Source organism: Theobroma cacao, chromosome 5, assembly GCF_000208745.1.
Source record: "Theobroma cacao cultivar B97-61/B2 chromosome 5, Criollo_cocoa_genome_V2, whole genome shotgun sequence".
NCBI classification, from domain to species: Eukaryota; Viridiplantae; Streptophyta; class Magnoliopsida; order Malvales; family Malvaceae; genus Theobroma; species Theobroma cacao.
The window spans coordinates 249558-275846 of record NC_030854.1 but is presented as its reverse complement, the minus strand read 5'-3'; the positions used below and the strand labels follow the sequence as shown (position 1 = coordinate 275846).

General features: G+C 39.2%; 6 protein-coding genes and 1 pseudogene across 6 annotated transcripts; 3 read left to right on the top strand and 4 right to left on the bottom strand.

Moving 5' to 3' along the window:
- Nucleotides 516–3351, top strand: LOC18597445 (aldose reductase). Its single transcript, XM_018120721.1, is given in 8 exon segments — nucleotides 516–1072; nucleotides 1448–1521; nucleotides 1880–1967; nucleotides 2077–2101; nucleotides 2104–2282; nucleotides 2365–2436; nucleotides 2510–2752; nucleotides 2896–3351. Coding segments are annotated over 8 exon segments (915 nt in total). The 5' UTR covers nucleotides 516–928; the 3' UTR covers nucleotides 2986–3351.
- LOC18597444 lies at nucleotides 3395–6169 on the bottom strand (annotated as a pseudogene).
- Nucleotides 7848–11000, bottom strand: LOC18597443 (probable protein phosphatase 2C 65). Its single transcript, XM_018120794.1, is given in 6 exon segments — nucleotides 7848–8147; nucleotides 8149–8475; nucleotides 8815–9038; nucleotides 9138–9255; nucleotides 9355–9723; nucleotides 10603–11000. Coding segments are annotated over 6 exon segments (1353 nt in total). The 5' UTR covers nucleotides 10822–11000; the 3' UTR covers nucleotides 7848–8051.
- On the bottom strand, nucleotides 13262–15620 carry LOC18597442. Its single transcript, XM_007026488.2, has one exon. The coding sequence runs from the start codon at nucleotides 15110–15112 to the stop codon at nucleotides 13556–13558; it is 1557 nt and encodes a 518-aa protein (XP_007026550.2). The 5' UTR covers nucleotides 15113–15620; the 3' UTR covers nucleotides 13262–13555.
- On the top strand, nucleotides 19781–21185 carry LOC18597441 (CASP-like protein 4B1). Its single transcript, XM_007026487.2, has 3 exons — nucleotides 19781–20052; nucleotides 20154–20283; nucleotides 20772–21185. Exons 1-3 carry the CDS (start codon nucleotides 19781–19783, stop codon nucleotides 20961–20963), a joined length of 594 nt encoding a protein of 197 aa, XP_007026549.2. The 3' UTR covers nucleotides 20964–21185.
- On the top strand, nucleotides 21286–23099 carry LOC18597440 (CASP-like protein 4B1). Its single transcript, XM_007026486.2, has 3 exons — nucleotides 21286–22023; nucleotides 22127–22262; nucleotides 22719–23099. The coding sequence occupies exons 1-3, from the start codon at nucleotides 21755–21757 to the stop codon at nucleotides 22908–22910; spliced, it is 597 nt and encodes a 198-aa protein (XP_007026548.1). The 5' UTR covers nucleotides 21286–21754; the 3' UTR covers nucleotides 22911–23099.
- LOC108662306 (probable WRKY transcription factor 33) lies at nucleotides 23328–26221 on the bottom strand. Its single transcript, XM_018121982.1, has 5 exons — nucleotides 25769–26221; nucleotides 25469–25657; nucleotides 24390–24997; nucleotides 24131–24292; nucleotides 23328–24037 (listed from the first exon to the last, which is right to left on the bottom strand). Exons 1-5 carry the CDS (start codon nucleotides 26204–26206, stop codon nucleotides 23596–23598), a joined length of 1839 nt encoding a protein of 612 aa, XP_017977471.1. The 5' UTR covers nucleotides 26207–26221; the 3' UTR covers nucleotides 23328–23595.

The window sequence follows — 26289 nt, the reverse complement described above, 5'->3', positions numbered from 1 at the left end:
ATGAAGAATTTGTTAATACCGCTAGGAATAGGATATATTTTTGGGGTCACAGTAGCTGCTAGACAGCAAGGGTATTTGTGCAGTTTTATGAAGTTATGGTGTCGATATTTAGCATCTGAGACGAGGAATGGAAGGCTCCAAGCTTGCAGTCTGCGGGGCAAACAGGCAAGAGAGAACCCCATATTCACTGCTTTCAAACTTCAAGAGGTTCGTACCTCCCAAGTGGACAATGAGTGGCAGGGCAAATACAGCTTTCGTATCGTACGTCATCTTTTTTCAAAAATAAGGCTATGGTTTTTCCCTCCCGACATTTTTAAAACGTAAGTCAAACAAAATCCACCGAGTGCTTGTGCCTAAATCTGGCCAAGTTGCAATGCGCTTACCTACTTCCTTGAACAGCTTCCAGGAAGACTTGGTACAAGTTCTTGTAACTTAGAGGCCGAAATACCAAGAGATGATTCTATGGTTTTCTTCCCCCTCAAAAATTCATTAGTATGTTCACATACGAAAACAATGGTGTTAATCTTTTCTGAGAATAAATCATTAACTTGCACATGTTGGGGCCATGGACCATGACAGACCGAATGTCGATTAGGTTCATGTCCAAAGATGCGTTTGGGCTTTTACTGAGGAAGCTGAAGTCTCTTGAGACTTCTTTCTAGTCCAATTTATCAACCCAGCACAATCCCACTTCTGGGGGAAGCTACAATGAAAATTTAACAAGTGCAATGCTAACAGTTCCGGACGTGTTATACCTAACTGATCCACAAATTGGACACGAGAGCTTTTAATCAGTTCCGGACGTGTTTGACATGCATGGACCCATGTAAGCCGAAATGCCCCCCTTTCTATTTCTTTTTTGTGCATATGTAAAGAGAGGGTGGTGTCTTTACTGCTAAAAAACTGCAAGTAGCAGAAGCAAAAGAAAATGTCTCAGGCAACTTTTACACAAGAGGGTCAAAAGACAGAGTCCTTCGGGCTGTTGTATGGCCACACCATCCCTGCTGTTGGGTTGGGCACTAGGAGATCTGGTTCTCAGGCTGAGAACTCTGTCTTCACTGCAATTGTTGAGGTAATGCTTCTCTTTGTTCTTTGTATCAAGTTTCAGTACTTATCAAACTGCAGTTTCATGATTTCGAGCTAGCTAGGTCCAAACCTTGAACATTGACACAAATATGCCTTTTTAAGGAGTTTTATCCCTTGCTATTTCTGATCGATTCACTGTTACATCAAGCTTGTTATTATATATATGTTCTTAATGTCAGCTTGATAGATACTAATTCTCATGAAATCTTTAATCGTGGCTTCAGGCTGTTTATAGACACATAGATACAGCTTGGGAGTATGGAGTTCAAGAAGATGTCTCTCTCTTTTTTGAAGAGTCATTTTGCACATTATTAAGTATCCCAACAAGCAAATCTCTTTAAAATTTTCTTTCTTCTCTCAGGTTGGTCGTGCGACCAAGGCAGCAATACACGCAGGACTTGAGAGAAGGAATCTTTTCATTGCATCCAAGTTATGGTAATATTTTTGTTTGACTGCTATGCTTTAAGTATACTCTTAGGGACAGTATGTTTTCAGGTCCAAGTCCGAGGATGGATGCTTCAAAAATTTTCAGCTGTTGGTATTCGTATTACTAGATACTAATTGTTTTGATGTTGTAAAAGATTGATGGGTTACTAGGCAGATGTGTTCTAGTTGGGGTATTTCTTCTGATAGGATCCTTAGAGGCTAACAAATGCAAAGTACTTTCTTTCCCTGCTCTATTCTGGTGGATTTTAGCTGTTAATATTCTTTGTTGCTGGCTTGCTGCTGGGCTGTCAAAGTGTTTGTCTGCTTTTGATTTCTTTTACTAGAGAGATTTGGTGGTAAAATATAGGTGCACAGACTTGTGCCCTGAAAGGGTTCAACCTGCCTTGAAGAATACCCTTCAAGAACTCCAACTCGAATATCTTGATCTTTACCTGGTAATTTAGATCATCTCTTGCCGTTTTTATTTTCCATTCTTGCGACAAAATTAGTAGCTCTTGCTATATGTTGAAATACAGGAACATAAAGGATGTTCCTTTGTTGCAGATACACTGTCCGTTCCGCCTTAGAGATGAGCCAGCAGGCCTCCCAAGGCTGGGGATATACAGGATTTCGGCATGGAAGTGGTTTGGAGAGAAATGGAAAAGCTTGTCAAGGAAAACCTTGTTAGAGACATTGGTTTTTGCTATTTTACTTTGAAGAAGTTGAATAAGCTGCTGGGCTTTGCTGAAATTATGCCTTCTGTGTGCCAGGTAGATTATATCCTGCTAGCAACCTACTATATAAAAGAAAAACTCATAAGGACCATCATTTTTGTGGTGATTTTGGGCTCAGATGGAAATGCATCCAGGATGGAGAAATGACAAGATGCTGGAGGCTTGCAGGAAGAACGGCATCCATGTCACTGTAAGATTAAAATAGTTGGCCGCTGCCTATTTGATATTAGGACGGTCAATTTATGATCTGAGTTAAATTCCAGGCATACTCACCAGTTGGTTCATCGGAAGGAGGTAGAGATCTTATCCATGATCAGACGGTTGAAAGAATAGCAAACAAGCTGACCAAGACCACTGGTCAGGTGCTGGTAAAATGGGCCCTCCAGAGGGGCACTAGTGTCATCCCCAAATCAAGCAATCCTGACAGAATCAAGGAAAACATTAAGGTCTTTGGATGGCAACTGCCAGAAGAGGACTTCCAAGCTCTTTGCAACATCCCAGATGAGGTATACTTATCAATTTAAATCAGACTTAACAGTTTCTCTGGTTTCTACTTTGTTTTTCGTTTTTGTTGCATAACAAAAAAGGAAAAATAGAGACTTCTTTGTAACTAGAACAAGATGTACACCTAATGGAGTTGTGGGTGCAGAGACGAGTTCTAAATGGAGCAGAATTGTTTGTGAACAAGGATGTTGGGCTCTTTAGGAGCGTGGCTGATCTATGGGATTATGAAGATTAATCCTCGTTAAAGAGGCAGAAATTTATCTTCTGCTATTGATCCCTGAGGATGCAGTGTTCTGAGTAGCTATGGTAGTCTTGTTGCCCAGATGTTTAGTAATGCTGTTTGGCATATGTGTTTGAGCCTTTACAATAAAACCTTAGCTAGCAACTCAGAATCTCATGCTATGGTGACAGTTAAAAATCTGCATTAATCTGCAATTTTAGTTGGTAACATTTCAAGCTTTTGTCACTTATATCTTGATCTTAAATCCAGAACAATGTTGGTCCATGTATACTTTTTTAGAAACTATTCTACCAGACAAAATAGTTTGCAGTTCATGTTGCTTTAGAAAATTAACCCAAAAATCATGTCTCTTCAATTTTTTCTACTGGCCCAAGATATATATACCTTGCATTGCCTTCTTAGACTTTCAATCAGCTTTGCTGCATGCGGACATGATCAAGCCCTACAAAGGGCGGCTGCCGGTGCATGGGAAGCGAATCTCAAATTTTGGTTACACTTCGTGTGGCCCATTAATAGATCTTTGATGATCTACTTTGATTGTGTCTAAGGGGAGCAGATGACTCTCGATGTAAACGAACGTCCTCTCCTTGACTGGTAATCTCTAGGATGATCCTTGACTCTAAGATATGTTGTTGTAACACCAAGATTGAAACCTTCCCTCTGAAATCCTTGGAGACCAACAAATCCCCCATCAATCCCAACTCTGGGTACTCGTTCCACTCCGATAATCCAAGCAGGAGTGGCGACTCTGTCCGCCTTCCTACCAATATCAAATCAAATTCATTCTCCATTGAATGAATGAGATTACACGTTTCTGCACTGTCCGCCAAGATCTCCTCTTTGTACGCAGCTTTCTCTCTCGTCACATTTGTTTTCTTGAAAGTATGGATAGTTACACTATCTAGCCGTTTCTCCTCGGTGTTATCAGCAATCTCCAACAAAGCAGTGAGTCTTATTACGGTCACGTTGACATGTGGATGATTTGCCATGCGTGTTGCACATGACACTGCTTCACGATCATCAGGTCCTCCAATGAAGAGCACACTGACGCGATAAAGGCACCAGCATCCTTGAACCGACCTTGGGCCTCCTTGACTGCCTCGATCAACAAGAATTCCAACAGAGCAAGGGGCATTATCAATTACCTTGAGATTAACATTGCGAAATTCTGGTGATTCTTTCGCTATGCCACCGCTGTTCCATTTTATATGGATTGGGATGATTATAAGACACGGCTTCTTTTCAATTGACAACAAGCAAATATCATTGTGCAAGGTTGTACGAGGAGAAATTGCAGTGAAGGCTTGGAAGGTTACAACTTACAAGTGACTCATTATTTCGTTCAAAGATTCTGAAGGCATTGATGATACTTTCAGTTGGCTTGTAAAGAGAGTGACGAGGTTTGACGTGCGGATGATGACGACGTGGAAGCGAACGATGATAACGTGTTTCCCAAGATTGGTGAACAGCCGCAGGTGAAACTCCAGCAGCGAGCTCAATGAGGTGAAGAAGATTGATGCACATCTGACTCTCTCTTGTAGGATTGGAGGCCTCCAGGAGGTTGATGATGCTGGGGACATATTCTTGGTTGTGAACGCTGGCCAGGATTCGAAACTCAACCATCATTGGAGAAGTGTTGGATGGTTTGACTCTCATGATCAATGTACCTTCGAAAAGGATCATAAAGTGCTTTCACTACGTATGAGCTAAATCCTGCCATTACTATGCTTGACGTGATCATAACACCGAAACATCGGTAATCGATTAGCTGCAGTCAAAGCACAAAATAATGCCATTAAGAAAGCTTTTTCCTACATGTATTTGAAGAGATTCTTGGTAAAATTTTCATACCTCTAGTTGAAAACTTAGGCGATAAAATTGGACATCCGTGATTCCTATTGAGCTCAATATGAGGCCAAGAATGATTGCATCTTTGAGGACAAAATCACAGTAGAAGACAGAAACCAAGGTGATTCCAAGAAATTTGGCTGAGAAACCAAACGGTACTAGAAACTGAAGTGCAAAGTCAGCCCTTGCATTTATGCTATGCAATTCCGTGGATAGACCATAAGAAAGAAAGAAGAACGGTAATATCGCGAAGGTAACAAAGGATTCAACCTCGTCCCCGAGGGTAGCCGCTAAAGCTGATCTATCTGGTAATACCAAGCCCAGCAATGTAGGTCCAATGAAGGCGTGTAGGCCAATGAACTCACCAGCAAATGCACATCCCAGCACCAGTAGGAGGATGATACCCAGAATGGATTCTTTGATACGTTCTCCTTCTGGGGTCTGTTTGCTCATCCGAATCAGTGGTAACGGAGAGGAAAAAGAATGACTACTACAAGGCTGATTATAGAGAATAATCCCCCAAGCCCGCCATTAACAGTGCGGCTTTTCGCCTTAGTAGCATTAACAGTCAATGCAGCATAAGATATAGTCCCATTAATCATAGACGCAAACAGGGCTACGCGACCAAGCTCAGAGTTAAGGAGGTTAAGGTCGTTGAGGAAGCAAGCAATGCTATGAAACGTGGATGCAGCAATCAGAAACGAGAGATTTATTAGCATTTGTTTCAATTCGTGGTCTATGTCGAGATATTGTTTAAGATAGCCAGAGGCAAGAATGGCTGATAACAATGGAATCATGAAAGCTGAGACACCTATCTTCCATTCTCTTTTTCGTGTACGTTTTACCAGGCTTATGTCCGTCTTTACTCCCAAAATGAACACGAAAAATATGCATCCGATAGAGGCAATATATTGAGCATATACAGGCTCTTAAATGGAAGCCTTATCATCAGGAAATTTGTGTTGCGTCCAAGACCAGAGGGGCCTCCCATGATGCCACCCAGCGATCAAATTATGGGCCTATCCATTATATTTCTTTCTTTCTTTCTAACTTTGCTTACAGTAAATAGATTTGTCTCACCATGATCTGACTGACTATGCTAGCTCGGACAAAAGGCTTGAGAAGAAACTTGCAGGTAGTAGTGAGAGAGGAAGCTAAGGCAAGCTGTAATAGAAAAACAGGGTTTATGCTTGTTTCCCTCAGGGTAATGCAGACCGTTGGCACATTCTTTCTCGGCAACCCAAATGTATAGGCATGAGTTGCGCTGATGGGTGTGGTCAATGTTAACACTTCGACGAAGTAGCACTTCTGGGACATAAGAAAGTTTCATTTTTGCATGCAGTAGCAGAAAGCAGCAGGAACAATGGAATAGTTTAATCAGAAAGACGAGAAAAGAGTGAAAAGATTACGCTAAATGATATTTTCCAGGAGAATTTTAGGCAGACTTTTAAAGAGTAAAGTAACTCTTTGTTATTTTCTCATTAATTAGTTAATGAACGTATTTATACAAGAGTTGGGTTGGGATCGGCTAACCATTTCTAAAGGGATTGGCTAATCCTTTTCTAAAGAATTTCTTATCATATCAAGATATGTACATATCAATTGAGGAGATAAGGGAGAGGATTAAGGAGATATGGGAAAGGATACGGGGTTGTGATTGTTATCTTCATTACTTTTGGTGGTAGTTCAACTCCTTTGTCTTCGTCGTGGACAAGAGGAATAATCGGCCACTTGCACGTTTTTCCTTTTTCCTGAAATTTGACCAAATGACTAGGATTTTTTGATAAATATGTGGCCTTAGATCTCGGAATTGTGTTTCTTGGCTGAACAAGAAACATTGGAATTTTGTTTCTTGTCTCGATGACATCCTTGGTTTGAAACAATCAGGGCGTACTAAACCTCGAACTAAAGCAAGAGAGAGGTTTAGAACATGGTTATAACAGTCAATCATTGGGATTTCAACGAAGCCCAGTATTTCAGCTACTTAGTACTTTTGTCCACACTAGCTGACTTGCAATGAACTAATATCCATCCGATGATAAGCATTGTGACTATGTTTATGGGGTTCAGTTCCTTCTTCTCATTTTCATTTGTAATGTTCTCCATATTGCTTGCTGCTTACTTTATCGTAACAAATTCATAAAAGGAACCCAGAACTGCATTCTGAGCATCTATGTTCTTTTTCATTTCTCCTAATGTATTAATAGGGAGTAGAATAATGTTCTCGTCAGTGTTGGATAGCGGAAGCAGAAAGACTTTGGAAAAGGCTAGTAATAAGAGGGAAGAAAAATAATAGGGGGGAAGGTGTGAGATGTTGTATTTCTATTTACCTAAACATGCTTGGATATGGTATATATTTTGGGCTCTTAACCATTTCCTCTATCACTGAAAGCCTGCTACTGATGCCATGCTCTCAAAATCTGAAGAAACTAGCAAGTCTCCAATCGCACCCAGCTCTGCCATCTCAGTGCATTCTGATAGGAATATAAGCATTAGGGACTCCTCATCGTGTCTCCTTTCAACTAGAATGAGATCAAAATCTTTGTCGATAGACTTTAGAACCTGTGCGGTATTAGCTGCCTCTGTCACAGTTTCCTCCATGTACTCGACTCGTTTGTTGGCGGTGGAGCTGATCCTACATTTTTTGTTGATATAAGTCGTCGATGAGGGGGTCAGTTCATATTTTGTTCAAGTTCATCCAAAAGGGTGCTTAATTGGGTGCAACAGCCTCTCTGGAAAACGTACAACACCAGGGTCAGCTCAGGTCGATCCCCTTTCCTCGAAATATTGCAGAGGGTGAAGCTGGTTGGAAGTTGTTTTACGTTTGGAGAATTTGGTCAATGACTAGCTTTTCAGAGATGGAGAACTCCAATGATTCCCAGTTCTAATTTTATTGAAGAAAGAAAAATCATAATCCGGGCCTTGATCAATGCTACGACCCATGGGACAACTTGTGCACAGGGTTTTTACAAATCTCCAAAATCCATTGAAATCATGTACAAGATCACTGGGCAAAAGTGCTAGAGTTGCATCAAATTTTTATCAAATTCTGACTATTTATAAATGGAAGTCGAAGAGAATAGGCATATACTATTTCCCCTCCCTCCAAAATGAGGACTTCTATCACACTGAGTATACTTTTAACTTGTAAAATTCTCAATGCCTCCAATACCAGGAAAACCTCATTGTCCAGTTTGGAAAATCGTTAGAGATTACCATTTGGCTTCGGTTCCTCCAAAATCCTGAACTAATATCCTCCGACTCTGACTGCCAAGCCGAGAACGCTTCATGTAAGTATTTACTCTATTTTAATTTATCAAGGGCCTTCGGGTCCATAGTAATACTGCAATTTATTACGGTCTCGCCTTCATCAGTTTTCTTGTCTTTAGAAATGCTAGAATCTGTAACGTCTAGATGGCTTCCTGTGTGCTGCCTCATGTCAGAAAAGGATCTTGATACGAATGGTCGTTTTTTCAGGAATAAGCATACGACCGCACAATCATCGACCTTGGAACCTGGATACTTGGTTCTCCATGTTTGAACAGCATAATATACCAGAAGTTTAGCTGCTATGGATCGTTTCTTTACCGAAGCAACTATTCTTATGACCTCATTGTTGGTTAGCACATCCCACACCTGCAAAATTTGATGTCATAAGCTTACAGCCGAAGTTCGGATAAGCTAGACGCCCAGCACAGGGCTAAATTCATAACTGAATTCTGTTTTTGGGGTTTGGAGGGAGGGGATAATCAGATTTATTGAACCAACGGTAGTATAAAGCTTTTCCGTACAATCTTATGCTTGCTAGAAGGATACTTTCCTCAGAACAATACTGTCATTTTCAGCCATTAAGTTACTGTTCATAATATCTTATGCTTGTTTATACCTGAAGATTCATTTAAGCATCAAACAATACTAACAAAAAGTTCAAGATTTCTAGAACAGACATATATATGTCAAAATTTGCTTTCTTACCCCATCAGTTGCTAGCACTACAAATTCGTCTTTGCTTGTAAGCCTTCTATAAGAAACTTGAGGGATTGAGCTGAGACCATGATCCTTCAGGCAGAAATCCCCAAAAGCCCTTGCCATGGCTAGACCAGGGTAATCTTGATTGGGCATCCACACTCTTTGTACATTTGGTTCTTCGTCCATTGCAAAGACCCTGCCACCGTACCTTTGGATTCTTTCAGCTTCACCTAAAATACAAACACACACAAAGAGAGGGAGACAGAAACTTAATATCAATTAGATAGTATGGTTTGATAGGCTACGTGAATATCAGAAAAAATACTCACTTGGTATGCTAGGTTTCAAATCAACTGTGAGTTGGACGGGAACAAGTTGGTTTGTGTCGTCTCTAGTGCAAAGAACGGCACGAGAATCCCCCAAGTTTGAAACTATTAAGTGTTCAGCCTGAAATCAAAAAAAGAAGAAACCATGAATAATATTTTAATCTACTAGCAGTATCTTCTATCTACCAAAAAGAGCTGCGAGCTGCATTTGACAGTATACCTGCTTAACAATAATTACAGCTGTCGTACCACTGCAGTAACTATCAAGAGACTCTTCCAACATAAGATCTTCATCCACTTCTCCGAAAGCTTGAATCAAACTTGCCTCCCAAGAAGATAAGATCTCATTGTGATTGCTGTCTTCCTTGTCACTGTCTTTGTTAACACCAGTGCTATCATCTTTACCATGATTTTGTCCAACGGCAACAGCATCAACATTTTCTTGGCAGGCATCAGGTTGTGATGCTCTGATGACTGAAGAGAGCTTGAGGGGTAAGGTGTCACATATATAGCGCGCAATCCTGTGACCTGATGCACCATGACCGTCAAACACACCGCAGAAGAACACATTCTTCTCACCCATAAAGTTCTGGATCAAGTTTGAATGTCTTAGTTCCATGCATTGAATAATTAACCAATTATTTTTGAGTTAAAACCCAGATAAATATCAGAAATGAAACATGTGTATATTTAGTTGATTCAGAAAGAATTTGTATGCATGCCCTGGCCTAGAAGTATGAGACTAATTCGTTTACAAACACAAGCTGATAACTTAAGCTCCCACCAGAAATAGATCTTCCTCCATTTACCCCATTGACAATCTGGTATACAGATTCTTCTTTAGTCCTCAGTCTTTGAGAGCTGATAAGAGTGATTTATTAGGTAAACCCATCATGATTCACCAGATAATTTGATTTTGTCAGTAATGTTGGTCTTGGTTGGAACAAGGTATTTTGCACCAACTATCATATGAGATTACCAACTAAATTTCTGAACAATCAATATTTAACGAAATGTCAAATATTGATGATCAATTGAATTCATGCTCTAGACGACAAGAGCAAACAGAAAGAATCTAAAACAGGGAGAAATCGTCAAGCAAACAAGATAAAGACAATCAAGAAATTTTCTCACAATCTGTCAATCTCAGACGAAGGTCATGCATCACTTTCAGAAAGGTCGTCTGTAAAACAGGGCATGCATGTAAAAGAAAAAGAAAGAAGAAAAGGAGACGATCACCACCCAATTTCTAACGTTACAATGGAAATTCTCACGTCAACAAAAACTTAGAATATCTAACGCAGATTGCAAAAGCAGAAGAAAACCATATATGACCCCCATGAATCATATTCGTTAGATAAAAATTTTTTGATTAGGCATTGACCAACCACGATTTGAAGGACCTTTTAGGGGTTAATGCAAACAAAAAGCGAAAAGAAGGCAGTTGGAATATTGATTGGAAACTCACCTCCCAAACGGTCATGGCGTCCTGATTGACCCCTTTTTTCCCCTGTCGGGTGTACATAGATGTGTAGGAAGAGGATCCCTGGAATCTCACGATGGCCCCATCGCGTCGAATAGTGGTATCACCGTCCTCGTGGGCGACCCTGTCTTCTATCTCCTCCAAATCATGTTCGTGAGGGCGGCAACCGTTGTACTTGATTTGTGTACTGCAGCAGGCACCCATGTTGGGTTCAAAGTATCAAAGGAGAAGGACGAGAAGGCAGCACCGAGGCACCCGCACCGAAAGGCTATGGATGCCGCGGATATTTTCCGGGAAAAAGCAAGCCCCAAAATGGAGGAGATATGGTGTTGGAGGCGACCCCGGAGGCTCAAAATTTAAATGCATGGAGAGCCAGAGGAGAACTCAAGGCCATCATTTTACTTTTATTACTATATAAAAAGGCTTGATAAAATTAAAAAAAAAAAAAACAGCTTTTTCTTATTTAAGAGGGACACAGAGACTGTGAGAGGGGTGAACCAGTCATGGCTTACGGGAGGACATGCCTTTGGTTTATCTACTATAAAGCAATTAACCACATTTTGGACTTTTAAGAATAAAAAACGGCACGCTCCTCGTATCTGTCTTGTTTTTCAGTTTCATCTCTGTTCTCCACGTCGTGACTCTTCCATGCAGAGCTCTTTTCGCTCAACATATCCTTAATGACTAACTTACCCTCCATCTCCATTCTTCATCTTTTCTGTTTCTTTTACCACTTAAATTAAATGTTCTTAAGTTAAAATAGCAAACCTTGATGGGTTTCTTTGAATGTTTTTATTTGTACCCAAGTAATAAAAGACAAAATAAACATAGTTGTACCCTGTTTTGTTTTTGAGTTTGTCGTTCTTTGTTCAAAGCTTGGAATATCAGCTTTTGGCCATTTGCTACATGAATGCTCTGCAGTGCCAGAGGTTTGATTAGTGTTTTTACATAGAAATTTGTTACTTAGGAATGGACCATTCAGGCTTGCTAGTTGCCACTTTCAGCCACTGCTTCCAAGCTCCAACAGGGGTTTCTCCGAATTCTCTCTTAGAGTAAGCAATGTGAGTGGCATTTTAAAAGGGGATGACGGTTGAAAGGCACAACGAGAAGTCAAAGAAATGATGTACCACAGCCACAGCAATGGGCGAATTTAGAAAAATTTTTGAATGGTGTAATGGTATTTAGAAATTTATTTTCTCGATTTAAGATCTGCCGTAAGAATATTTAGATCAAATTCAACACGATTTTACTTAAAAGAATATTGTTGAGCATCATCGTTAATAAAATTTTATTGTTGTTCGATATTTGAGTCTTGTGAAATAATTTTTTTTTCTTTTTAAATATCTTTCTATAGCTTACTTGTATAAAATTATAAAACTTGTTAAAAATTACTATTCATTAGCATAAATTAAAATATTAGAATTAAAATAAAATATAAATTTACATAGCAAATTATCAGATTCAGTAACTAACAATATGATAATTTTCTATTTATTCATTAAAACTAAATATAAGCATCTACAAATCATTTAAAGTTAAATACAAAAATTAAATAATCATATAATATATCTACAAAATAAATCACAAAAAGAAAGATTCACAATTTCAAGATATTATTTGAGATGTAATACTATTTTCTATTAATTAGATTATAGTTATAAACTCAAATTGTCAAATTAATTAAAAAAAATTTATTTTATCTTTCCTTATAGCATTTAAATATTAATATATAAATTATTTTTTGATAAATCACTTTTACTTTGAGTCTTTGATCCCATTTCCTATAAAATTGTAAAATAAATAATAAATTCATTAATATATCGACTATCATAAATCTTAAATAAATTATATAAAAATTAAAATATTTTAGAAAGTGAATAATGTTACGTGACACCTTCCCACATAGGTCCGGCCGTGACCACAATCCATGTGCTATAATAAGGACTTTCACAAAAGCAAGATACCAAGCATCTCCTCGACACACCAAGTCCAAAGACTAATGATGAACAGATGGGCTTAAGCCATAACCACACCTTCAAGGCACCTACCCTATCATAAATCCAGAATATGAAACAGAGTTGGCCACGAAAAGAAATGCTCTGCTTTTTAATTTGATAGTTGATACCCACCAAAGGCTACTTTCTTTTTTAGGATAAAACCAAATGAAGCAGCAAGTAATCTGCTACAGGAACAAAAGAATGGTTCAACTCCATTTAACCCAACCATTTCCCACCGAAGCTTAATTTTGCTGCATATTGGCTACAACATGCAGATTACTTGGAATAAGTAGTACACTAGCGTGATTTCCTGTCATTAAAATGCAAAAATGGAAGCAAACTTTGCAAACCATTCAAAGTTAAGAAGACTTTAAAGGATAATCAAAGGCCTTGAATTGATGAAAGGGGGTGAGCTCACAAAGGTATTCGAGCAATTTCCATTAAATTGATCTTCTACCACCTCTAAACTATTTGTGCTACTCATGGCTATGCTTCAACCTACATGTAATGTAAGAAGAAAGGGTTTCATGCAGAATCTGCATATGATAGTTGTCAGTCAAGCTGTATGAGAAATGAATGATTAAAAACGGTCAATCTTCTAGATGAACATTTTCCAATGCCCAAAACTTTTAATGCAACTCAATCTCTAGATGCCGGTAGTCAGAAATCACCTGCCAGCTTCTACACGTAATAAAATAAAACCATACACATGCAAAAAATCACCTGCAGGCCTAAATGAAGATCAATGAAACAAGCAGCTACAAGATAAATTTTGATTTGCAGCTACATCTCTTACAATGAAAGGAACCTGAACAAGAATTGTACCAACACAAAAAAGGAACCTGAAAATGATGAAAAAGAAAAAACCTATGGTCTCTAAGGGGGAGGAAGAAAAAAAAAAACAACATTACAGAACATGCAGAGTTAGCACTTGGTACCAGTCACCACCACTGATGAACAAGAACTCCACTTTTTCTAAGGGAAGTAAACAGTTCCAAGCATTGGCCGTAATTTTTCTCATATTTTGTACTCCTCTGACCAGGGCAACATCTCTGCCACCTATTATAATGGCATTCAAGAAAAATCTCATCAATCAGACAAATTGCCCCCGTTTCAAACAACCTCGGAATCAAGTCGAATTCAGTTCCTTCAACATCCATCTTCATCACCACAAAATCCCTCTCTGTAACAGTGTTCTTCAACCACTCTGCAAAATCAAACCCCTGAATCTCATCCACCTCACCAGTAAATTCACCTTGCCTCGATTTCACGGGTTGAATTCTGCCCATCCCTCTGCCTTTATCCTTAAGCTCGTTCACTTCTTCCTGGCCAGGATCGCCATTAATCTCAAAAGACAGTGACTCATTCCTAACCCACGCCGCATAAGGCAACAATGTAACTCTCTTCTTCTTCAATTCATATTGTTTATGAAAATGTTTGTCAGCCTCAATAGCATAGACATGAAAGGTTTTGTTCTGTTTGGGGTATTGTTTCCTGAACCAGCTTCCAATACTAGAACCATAACTCCTAGCCCCAACATCAACATAAACATACCTGTTCTTGAAACTCATATCAACCATTGATGGCAAATACTTTATGTTGTTTATATTCCTTTTCAAGGTAATCCACGGCTTTAAGGGCTCCTCCTCAATCAGCGGCTCTGCCTTCTGGACTAATTCCCGTTTGTGCCCCGGAACGGGGCACTTATTATAAGAATTACCATCGGGAATCTTTCTGTCCCCATGGTGAAGAATATCAAACTCTTTCTTCAATACAATTTCTCTAATATAAGGCATTGATGAATCGAAACCATCAATCCCATGCATTTTGACTAACTTGCAAGAATTGAACAAATCAAGAAATGAATTGAAACTATAAGTATCATTAGCTTTGATGTGAACCAACGCAAACCCTTCCGGCTTCAGCGTACGAGCGATCTCTGATGCAAATTCTGACGGTCGAGCCGATACATCGAGGCGGGCCCCGCCGGAGAATATGAAGTCAAAAGTATTATCATTAAAAGGAATCAGATGCCCCTCCCCTTTAATTACCAAAGGCTTGGCCGCTTTCTTAAAAATCCCGACGGAGTCCTCGACGCCAATCTCTTTCAAGGCGAAAACGTCCTGTCCGGAGGGAGTCTCTACGCAGAGAGACTTGGAGTGGGGCGTGAGGTATCCCTCAGAGACCAGATCTTGGAAAATCGAAGAATAGAAATGAACAGCTTTGATCCATTCTTTGCTGGTGTAGAGATCGCGGCGAGGATTAGATCGGGGAACAGCGTCGTTTCCGATGACAGCGGAGACTCCCGCACCGGAACCCGGTATGACAAAGTTGAGATTCTGGGGCAAGGAGAAGAAGCAGAAGTCGCCGATATTGCAGGATTCGCCGGTGATCGTGACCACGTAAGCGAATCGGACGACTATGACGATAACACCAAACAAAAGCGCCCGCGCAAGAATATTCCTCAAAAGGCTCGGCTTCCCTGAGGTAGGTTCCATGGCAGCAGTAACTATACACAAAACAGAAACTCAAAAAAGCTTGGGTTTTTTTTTCTTCTTTTTACTGTTGAATTGTATCTTTCGTAGTAAAATTTTGATAAAAGGGAAAAAAATTTATATCAGAAAAAAAAGGCCAAATCTGTAGAAGACGAAAGGAGAGGAAGGCGGCGTTAACGAGAGCAGAAGCGAGCGGAGGTGTGGTTGGCGCCGACGAGAGCTCTGGAGAGAGAAGGACAGGAAGGAATTGGGAAATAGAAATGGAAAGGAAGGGCAAAAGAGGAATGCATCTTTCAATGGGGATAGCTCTAGCTTGCTTATGGAGTGAGAGAGTGGGAGGGGGCGGCCATTGCTTTGCTGCTGCTGCTGCTGCTGCTCCTCCTGGGGTTTTTAGTTTTACTCAGGGGAAGAAGACGGAGAGAGAGAGAGAGAGAGAGAGAGAGAGAGAGAAAGAATGGATATTTGGGGGTTTCGCTTTCCTCCTTATTGAGAGAAAAAGGGAACATGGGGATTTTCCAAGAAGGAGATAAAATTGGGGATTTTGGGGATGGAGACTAGCGCCGCGTGGTGACCGGCTCTAGCCGGTTTCCACGCGGATAAGATAGAATTCAGCTGCGTTCAAATCTGGGAAGTCAGGTCCCCTTTCCGTTTCAATTGCTATCGCATTTCTCCTTTATTTCCAAATTTGCCATTCCAACTTGCTTTTCTTTTACGTTCGGAACTCAACGAAAAAACACACACACACTTGATAGATCATTAATTTTCCCTATTAAAAATAAATAAAATATTTATATTGGCTTGTATAAATTTTATATATTATCAATATATTAAATATTGTGATCTCATTAACAATAAATTATTTTTATATATTTATAAAACAATACTTTATAATTAAATGATAATGTGTAAATATTATACAAAAATTGTGTATAAATCTCATTAATAAAAATATAAATAGGACGTTTACTTAATCCACTAAAAAAAATTATTAATCTCACCTAAGTATTTAACTTCAGATGGAAAAGTACTTGTGCTGCTCCCAATATTGCAATGGGAACAATTGTTTTGTTGGTGTCCAAATTCCAACCAAACCCAAACCTTAATTTAACAAAAATTGTTGATGGATTTTTATCTTTCTAAAATTGTGAACGAAAAGGATTTTGTTAATCTTTATTATCACACTAGATTTTTTTTGAAATAATCTTAATTATAATAATGTCTTTTTTCTTCATAAATTAATAATTTATGATTAATTAAAGTAAGTAAGCATTTCATTTGATTAAACAAAGTATAAGAAAACAGGTTCCATACTGCAACTGTAAATAATGGGTTGACCAATGAATATAGTTTTCTACAACAGATTCTATGAATAAAATTTTCAGCTCTATGCTTCTCACTGACTAGTTAAATAAACTATAAATAAATTTTTAAAAAATTTAAGTGTTAACAGTTTCTTGCAACTTGGGTATTCTTCAATTAAGGTGGGAAGTATTTTATTGTAACTATTTCTTTTTAGGGAGCGATGAAGAATGTTATATGAAATACTTCATATTTATAAAATAGGTTTTATATTTAATATCGTGTATATATAGAGAGAGAGATATTTTGAATTTCGTGAGTGTTAACATAATAATACTAATAATTGTACAAATTATAAATTAAATTATTCTTGATGTTTAAATGGTTTAATTTGATTTCAACTAATAAAAATATTAATGAGTATCTCGTAATTGGATATTTGTATTACTTGATTCGACTAAATAAAATTAAAATATTTTAAAATTTAGTTTAGATAACATTAAGACAATAAAACTTTTAATTATAATAAAATTTAAGTTATTATAGGGCGTGCATGCTCTGAGAGTAGCTAGAGTATCTAAATAATTATTGCACAAAAGGAAAGGAACAAGAAGAAAAGGAAAGCCTCTAGGGAACATTATAAGCGGGTGGGCGAGCCACCCTAAGCCAAAGGGACCATTGTAATCAGAGGCAGTGGGCGCGCGCAGTGGGCGCCGCGCTAGCCGTTGTTATACTTTTGGCTGTAATTCTGAATCGTGAAATACAGTAGTCATAAACTCGGATTTCCCCCGTGACCCACTGAACCCTTCTGAGTTACTCGCTTCGTCAAAAGTGTCCTTACACATTACTCGGCAGTTGGCCCGTTGCGCCCTTTTGGTTTAGTTGGCAGTTACCACCTGCCATAGCTGCTGCCAGCCGGGCAGGTTATCTGTAATTAAAAATTTACAAGAATGAAAATTCCTAACAAAACTTTACTTGGATAAGACGAGTTTACGATGGCGGGAGTTGGGTTTAGTGGCTGGTAATCTGAGAACAGGCCACGTGGAGGAGTGGGCTTCGAGCTGTGGAAGGTTGAACAGAAGAGCCAGGAGGTGGACCCCAGGGACACGGAAGAAAGCGGCAGAGAATAAAACAAGTGAGGTCCACAGGACCACATGCAGTTACTAGCAGCCGGACTCAACGGCCCTTAATTCACTGCGTTTGTTCCTTTCTTACACCCCTCCCTAACCCACGCCAAAGCCTTTTGTCGTTGATCCCGTGAGACCAATTCCATGATTTTTCACGTGATCTCCGTTAGTAAAAAGCTGATGGTTTGGGATTCTACCCTTCTACTGCACCTTACAATGTCGTTTTACCCAAAGGACATGCAGTAAAAGATTAATAGTAACTTATCTCAAAAAAAAAAAAAAACTACAAATATTATAATAATAATAATATTATTATTATTATCTATACTGTTATTAAAAGTTGTTTCGAGGAATTGAGAGCAATGAGTGTTGACAAGTGTCCTAATTGAAATTGATTTCAAACTTTAGGTTGATTTCAAACTTTTTGAATTTATGTTCTTTAAGATTTAAACTCTCACTGCTCTTGAGTTATCTTTGTATTTTTGGATTTTACTTCACTTTAAGTTGGTCAGACCTGGCAGCATTGTGCGGGCCTTTCCCTAGTATATTTAATTTTAGGGACCATGAAATCATTTAGCTTCTTCAGTTATGGTGTCTAACATGTCTATGCCTAGTGTTAGCCAAAAAGCTCACATGCGTGGTGTTGGATGGAAAAACTAACTCATTGAAAAGATAATTAAGAACCAAATAGTGATCTATAGATGAACCTTGATTGTAGGTATAGTGTCACATCCAAGGAAAGAAGAAATTGTATGTGCAAAGATTGGATTTGCATTACCATTCGCCAATCAAACTGGATGGGAAGCTTACGACATAGATTTTGGCCGTTTTTCGAACTCGAAACTTCTGTAACAAAATGACATGAATGAAAAGGAGGTTTGTCGCTGTTATCCAGATGGATCGTACAGCTAAGGGCCTGCTTAAGGCTAGAATTGATTGGATCCCAGTAGAGAAATGGCCCCGGGCCTTGTAATTGTCCTGTCGGATGCTTGACCAAAATTATAAGGAGGGACCCAGGCTCACCTAAATGAGCCAGCCTGCCTTTGACAGGTCAGAAAAGAATCTGTTCGTGGCTGTTTCCAGACACGAGAGGGAAACTGTTAAACATAAATAAAAACCAAAGGACTTTTTCTTATTATAATCTGGTTTCAAGCACAACATTGGAAGTTCCACCAGGCACCAAGCCAGGGCTGTTAGCTTTCCACGCAGGGGATGCACAGATTTACTAGCTATTCCCTGTCTTTAAGTTTGGATCTCCCAGGGCTGGGCCACTTATTTTATTCGGTGTTTGGGTCCGTAAGGCCAGGCCTTATTCGGATTGGGATTCTGATAACCATGCACGTGAGAAAGAGGAATTGAGTATTGGTTCAGTGGCTAATTATTGCCCATTGCCAATTTGATAAAAAAAAAAAAAAAAGCTTCAAGTTTTATATTCATTTAACATGAATTAAACTTGTATTGCATGGATGTTTATATACTTTTTTCATAAAAAATAATTAGTTCATTTTTATTAAATAAAAAAACCAAGTCAAGAAATCCGTTTCGTAGTTCAACAAATGCCTCAGTGATATACAAAAGCAAAACGTGCATGGTTTATAAAATGAATTCGGAATGTATAAAATTTGCCTTAACATCAAATATAAATTTTATTATAATTAAATGAATTGGAGAGTGTTCAATTACGTATTAACTGAATCCGATGCCAACTTCAAGGCGTATGTAATGGGGAAATTTATATATATATATATATATTAAATCATATTATAAATTATAATATTATTATTTTATTAAAATTAAATAAATTTAATTATTTTTATATAAAATAAATTAAATAAATATAAAAAGACAAAAAATAGTGTTTTGATAGTTACCATAGGTTGCATCGACATGCTGAGGTTGGTGCATAGGAAATTTATTTAAAAAGATTATTTGCGTTGTTCATTAAAAACTGAAAAAACGGTTTTGGTGGCATCGACAAGCTCATCTTCCAAACTTCCATTGGTTTCTCCTTCTGGCATAACAGGTCGGACGAACCCTTTCTCCCCGTGTCATAGTATATAAGAAATCCTGTAACTCGTGTCAAAATGTCGGAACATAATAGTCGGACTTAAAAAGACAGTGCATGTCTGAGTTCTCACTTAAACTCTAACCACATTTCTCTCTTCTTCTTTCATCTCTCTATCGTCGTTCTGTTTCGGTACCAGTGGGTGACTCAAATCTTAAGGTTTCTAAATTCGATTCCCCAATGTCGAACCCCGATGAACCTACCAAGAATAATCACGAGGTATCGCCGGCGCCGCCCACGGCTACAGACTTGGAGAATCCTACACAGGGAGTGGAGTCCGGTGTCTCGGCGATTACAAGCCGATGGAGAAGGGAGGATTTGTTGAAGCGAGGATCCCTGGTCGCTAGGGGACTGGCATTGTTGTTCTCTTTTCTTTCTTTCACAATCATGGCTAGTAACAAGCACGGTGATGAGGAAGATGGGGAAGATTTCAACAAGTATCAAGAATACCGGTAACTGTAAATCCAATCATGTGATATTGAAACGAAACAAGGATTGTTCAAAGATTGGAAATTAGAGTTCCATTTGATCTTGTGGTTGCTAAATTTTGCAGGTATTTGTTGGCCATTGCAATTTTGTCGTTTTTGTACACAGGAGGACAAGTGGGGAGACACGTCATCTGGACTGGGAAACAGATATTTGAACGACGTGTCTGTGCAATGGTGGACTTTTTGGGTGACCAGGTTGGTTCTTCCGGAACTTTCGTCAACTTTTTTCCAATAAAAAAATTCTGTTTGGTCGCTATGAATCAATGGGAAAAAAACTTTCTCTTTGATAGAATTTTTAGAAAGTTTGTGTACATTACTTGGTCAATCATAAGGAAGAAACAGAGGAGTCTAGAAAAGTCTCTGTACGGCACGACATGACAATTAGGATTTGATTTGCCTTTTCAAGCCTCCTGTCCATTGGAGCGCTGCTGACAGCTGAAACCAATCTGTCACGTGTCCTTAAAAGTTACAGGTACAGTATCAGTCAACATGGCACGTCTGCTTTGACAAGTTGCAATCTTTAACCCAAAGTACCGATGCCTTTGCGGCTTTGCCATCTGAGCAAGCAGCGAATATCCAGCAATGGGGTGGAATATTTGTTGCACAAGCTTGAATTCTGGTGTAAGTGCAATATATTAAAAAGTACGATTGGAACAAGGGTTTTGAAATATTTTAAGTTGCAGGTGATGGCATACCTGTTGATATCATCAGCATCTGCAGCGATTCCAGTTACAAACCAGATGAGAGAGGGGCTGGACAACATTTTCACTGACTCCTCAGCTGCGGCTATTAGCATGTCTTTCCTGGCGTTTCTATCACTGGCACTGTCAGCCATGGTTTCAGGCCATAAACTTTCAACCCAATCTTACATCTAATTGATAGCTTTTTAGCTTTTTTTCTTTTTGTAATCTTCTTCCACTTCCTCCAGTAAGTGATTCTTCGGGTATTTATCATCCATTTGTCCTGTATTTGACTCTTACAATCTGCTACAAAGTTTTAAGTGAGGCATTGTTTATCAGGCCTCAAAACAAGTGAACGAATGCACTCATTCTGTGTATCTGTTTCGAAATCTGCAGATCCCAAGTAACTACGTAGATATACAACCAAAATAAGCAAAGCTAATTGATAAACATTCTACCTTGTTGATGTCCAACTAACTTGGCTTTTTTAAGAAAACAAACATTCCCTCAACCATTGAATTGAACCCAATGCCAATGACCGTTTGCAGAACAGATTTAATATGTTCCACTTGCAGTGGAAACTTCCTTTGATATGTACTTGCTTCTCGAGAATGACCAAACATAATTTAAGATAAATAGACAGTTTCGAGTTGTTAGAACAGAAAAAGAAGAGTATATCCTCAAACTTCAATTGGTTCTGGCATAACAGGTTGGAGGAATCCTTTCTCGCCACGTCATAGTATGTAAGAAATCTTGCTACACGTGTCAGAATGTCGAAACATAAGGGTCGTACTTGAAAGACTTCCCTTGAAAGACACGACAAGGCTGAGTTGTCAGTTGCGGGAAACAACGTTTCTCAATCCCCAGTTTCGTTTCTGTTCCGCGAAAAGTCTCCACATTTCTCTGTTCTTCTTTGGCCTTTCTTGTTCATTTTGTTTTCTGGTAGCAGAGATTCGAAGCCTCAGATTTCTAAATTCGATTCCCACATGTCGAATCCCGATGAACCAACCAAGAACAATCACGCGGGGTCGCCGGTTCCCGCGGAAACACCCACTGCCGACGTGGAGAATCCGACACCGGCGGCGGGATTCGGTGTCTCGGCGATTACTAGGCGATGGAAAAGGGAGGATTTGTTGAAGAGAGGATCCCTGGTGGCTAGAGGATTGGCTTTGCTGTTCTCTTTGCTTTCTTTCATAATCATGGCTAGCAACAAGCACGGTGATAGGAAAAATTTCGACAACTATGAGGAATACAGGTTATTGAAAATCCAATCATATCAATCGAAACAAAGCATGCACTTATTCCAAAGATTCCAAATTAGAGTTTAATTTGATTTTGGGGTTGTTACCTTTTTGCAGGTATTTGTTGGCAATTGCAATTCTATCGACTTTGTACACAGGAGTACAAGCGTTGAGACACGTACATGAGATCTCGACAGGGAAACAGATATTTGAGCGACGTATCTCTGCCATGGTGGACTTTCTGGGTGATCAGGTTGGTTTTCCCAGAACTTTCATCAACTTTATTTTAATAATAAAAAATTGTGTTTGGTTGCCAAGAATCAACGGGAAAAAACTAGATTTGTTTCAATAGAACTTTTAGAAAGGTTGTGTACATTAGACTTGGTCAAAGCAGCGATTATGGTGCTCAAATCTGGGATGAAAGAATAAGATTAACCATGAGGAAGAAACAGAGGAGTCTAGAAAAGACTCTGTACGGCATGACATGGAACCTAGAATTGATTGTTACCTTTCGAAAGCCTCCTTCTTTCAATCTGGCACGTGTTCTTAAATGTTACAAGTACGGTATCAGTCAAGATGGCACGTCTGATTTGAAAAGTTCCAACTAAGCAAGAGGGAAAATTTTCCATTGCACAAGCTTTAATTCTGTGTAATTGTATATACCCAAAAATTAAAAAAGTATGATTGGAAAAAGGGTTTTTAATTGCAGGTGGTGGCATACCTGTTGATATCCTCAGCATCTGCGGCAATTCCAATGACAAACAGGATGAGAGAAGGGCAGGACAACATTTTCACAGACTCCTCAGCTTCGGCTATCAGCATGTCTGTCTTTGCGTTTCTATCACTGGCACTGTCAGCCATGGTTTCAGGCTATAATCTTTCAACCCAATCTTACATCTGATTATGGCTTTTAGCTTCTTCTTTTCATAATCTTTTCCCACATTCTCCCTTGAGTGATTCTTTGTGTATTTATCATTCATTTGTCATTTATGTCATATGTCACGTGTAAATTCTGTGCGTGTTTACCTCTATGTATGGTTTGATTGATTCAAAGTCAGTAGTGAAAATGCCTTTCTTCCTGTTGCTTAAAGTTCTTCTAAGCAATGATTGTGGATTGAAATGTGCAAGATCATATAGAAAAATTAACTTGACTCTTGGAAGCTAGAGCATGGCGGTCAATAGAAAATCTTCTACATCATACTGAGCAAACAGTGGAGTTGCAAAACAGGGTAAAAAGGAAAGATTTGCATGGCAATTAATTAGAGGGGAAGAGGGAAAGAAAGAGTTGTAAGGAGAGGACTACCAGAATTTCACAATGTAAATGTTGTCTAAAGTTGAGGAAATTCTTTATTTAACACTGAAATCGATTTTCTTCTTTCTACTCTGACAATCTGCTTCAAAGTTTTGAAGTGAGGCATCGTCTTCTATCAGACCTCAAAACAAATGAATAAATGCACTAATTCTGTGTATCAGTTATAAGACCTACAGAACCAAAGTAACTATATAGTTATACAATCAAAACAAGCAAAATCTAATTGATAAACATCTACTTTGTTGATGTGTTCCTAAAGTTAGTTGTTTCACTTTCAAGAAAGGAATCCATCGAAAAATGAATCATCCTCGGGTTCGTCCTTAGCTCTAGCAAATGCCCCTTCTGAGAATTGTGCTTGGCTCATGTAGGAGCCAATGGGCTTTCCAAATCCCGAGAATCCATAACTACCTTGGTTCTGCAGCATTTCCAAGGTAACTGGAGGTTGACTTCCTGATGTTGGCAATCTTGTCTGAAGGGAGTTTGGGTAACTTGTGTTGCTAGCCTGACTGGGGACTGCAGAAGGCCTTATAGGCATGGGAGCATTGCTGTTGTTTGTAGTGGAAGGCCTGTTTATTGCGTAGCCGCTCCCACGTGCTGCTGGAACATCATGGTTGTGTTTCCCTTCGTAAGTTGTGATCACAGCCCTCAAATCATGGGATGCTCGCTCAACATGTTTCCTCACCGGACAACCAATTGTTGTGCATTTGTAGTAGCTCCTGTAGAGTGGACAACAGAACAATTTTAGTTTAAGTTGAATAAAATCTCTAAGCAACTTCATCTTCCTGAACAATTAGGTGAAGGGTAATCACCTTGGATTGGGATTTCCTTTCACTACTTTCTGTCCATATTTCCTCCATCTATACCCGTCATCAAGAATGTCGATATCACTTGTTGTTTGCACCACTATTCTAGGCTCTCTCACCGTTCTGCTACCAGAACCTATGATACCCTCATTCTCATTTTCACCTTTCCTGCAAAAGAGAAAATTACATGATTAGAAAAACAGTTATTCTTCCACCATAAAAGTAGAAGCAAGGCCATTATCAAATCTGTTCTTGTTAGGCTTACCATCTTTTGGCATCGGGTTCATTTTCATTGTCATCACCACCTGGATTACTTAATGGTGAAGCTTGGTCAAACTCATCCTCCCCTATGGAACCTGAAGTATCCTCGTGCACGAGAAAGGAGTCTGTTTGCTCGTTCCCTAATGTACCACCCGACTGATCCGATATTTCCGAATTGGTGCATGCAGCATGAGATGATGACCTTCTTGTAGACTGAGGCTTGGGGTGGTTATGGCTTCCCTTATAAACTATTTCAGTTATCTGTCCATCCAAAGATCTTTCCACCTTCTTCTTTGTGGGGCAGTTGGGATATGTGCACTTGTAATAACTACGTGGGTTCTCACTTCCTTTCACTTGTTTTTGCCCGTATTTTCTCCAATTGTATCCATCTTGCACCTTTCTGTTCTCCCTGGTGTACTGAGTCGATTGATTGTATTGGTTGTAACCAGCTGGTTGGGAACCCGTATTGCTTTGTTGCATAGTCGTTTGCGATGGTGCCATTTCCGAGGAGAAGTTCTGCATCGGAGCAAATTCTGATTTTACTCTAGCAGCCTTCTCCACGGGCAACTCAGGTTGCTTCATGGGCTCACTGAAATTCCATGTCGATTGTTCCTGTTCATGTAGCACAAGATTAGACCAAAACTTGAGGATGAGAACAAACAAAAACGACATCCATGGAAACAAACTAAATTAAAACATTTTGTTTAACCAACTCCCTAAGGAGCTGATCCTGTCCAACCAGACTGAAACCATCAGTCCTTGTTCCAAATTCCAACGTAGCAGCAACAAAAATACTATCATTTGGGAAATGATGTCTGAAAAAAACAGCAGTTCAACACTAAACTCTGATTCTCGAAATTTGCTTTTGTTTCTGTTTTCCTACTTTAGGATACGTATCGTTTATAGAGAAGCATGCTGCTGCTTTCTTGATTCTCATAAAAATCTTAGTGTCTTTGCAGCTTTTGGTAACTTTACAAACCGACAAAACATCTCAAAAGGTCGAGGGTATTTTTATATTTTCTAAACACGACAAAAAAAAAATCTGCGGCAATCCCAAGAGAATTGAATGAAATTAAAGCTTACCACCGAAACAATGTTTGAAGAAGATTGAAAGGTGGATGATGAAGTCGAGGAAGGCCCTGGCTGGGGTTGAAAAGAGAAATCAAAGAAGTTGTTGTGTTCCCCCTTGATTCCTTGTTGATTGTCATTAGAATTACTCCTCCAGTTTAAGGTTTGACCAGCAAAAGCCCCTGTTGTCGGAGAAGGGAAAATCTATAGAAACCCAACGGAAGAATAGAAGAAAATGATCCATTAGTATATGCACTATCTATGAAAACAGGATGTTCAATTAATTGTTTAGAGAGCAGAAATTAAGAAACTCACACTAGAAGTGGAGAAAAGAACAGGTGAGTCCAAGAAATCAGTAGGGCTAAAAGCAGCGGGAGGTGTAACCAAGTAAGAAGAAGGAGAAACAGGAGCTGGAGAGATGGGTAGTGAAGAGGGAGCAAGTGACTTGAACTTTGGGATTTCAATGCCAAATTTATCAGTCACCTGATGGCCAGAAAGTCCCCAGCTGGTAATCGAAGTGCTTCTGTTTTGGTTAATGTTGTCCATGTTCATGAAAGAGGAGGAAGCAGCCATGGGGTTTGAGTTGGAGAAAGGGAAGGCTGTTTGGGAATTTATAGAAGAAGTATTGGAAGTGTTGGTTCCTGAAGAAGAAGCCATAAAAACAGAGAGCGGGGGAGGAGGACAGGTGAGGGGGGAAAGACGGTTTTTCATGGTGAGGGGTGAGTTTTTTGCATTAAGGTCTTCCTCCTCCATGTTTCTTCTGAGAAGCTAAAAGCAAGTTTGACCGTGGAAAAATAATTCTCAGTCAAAGCTTGTGGCTTTGACTGGACTAGCCA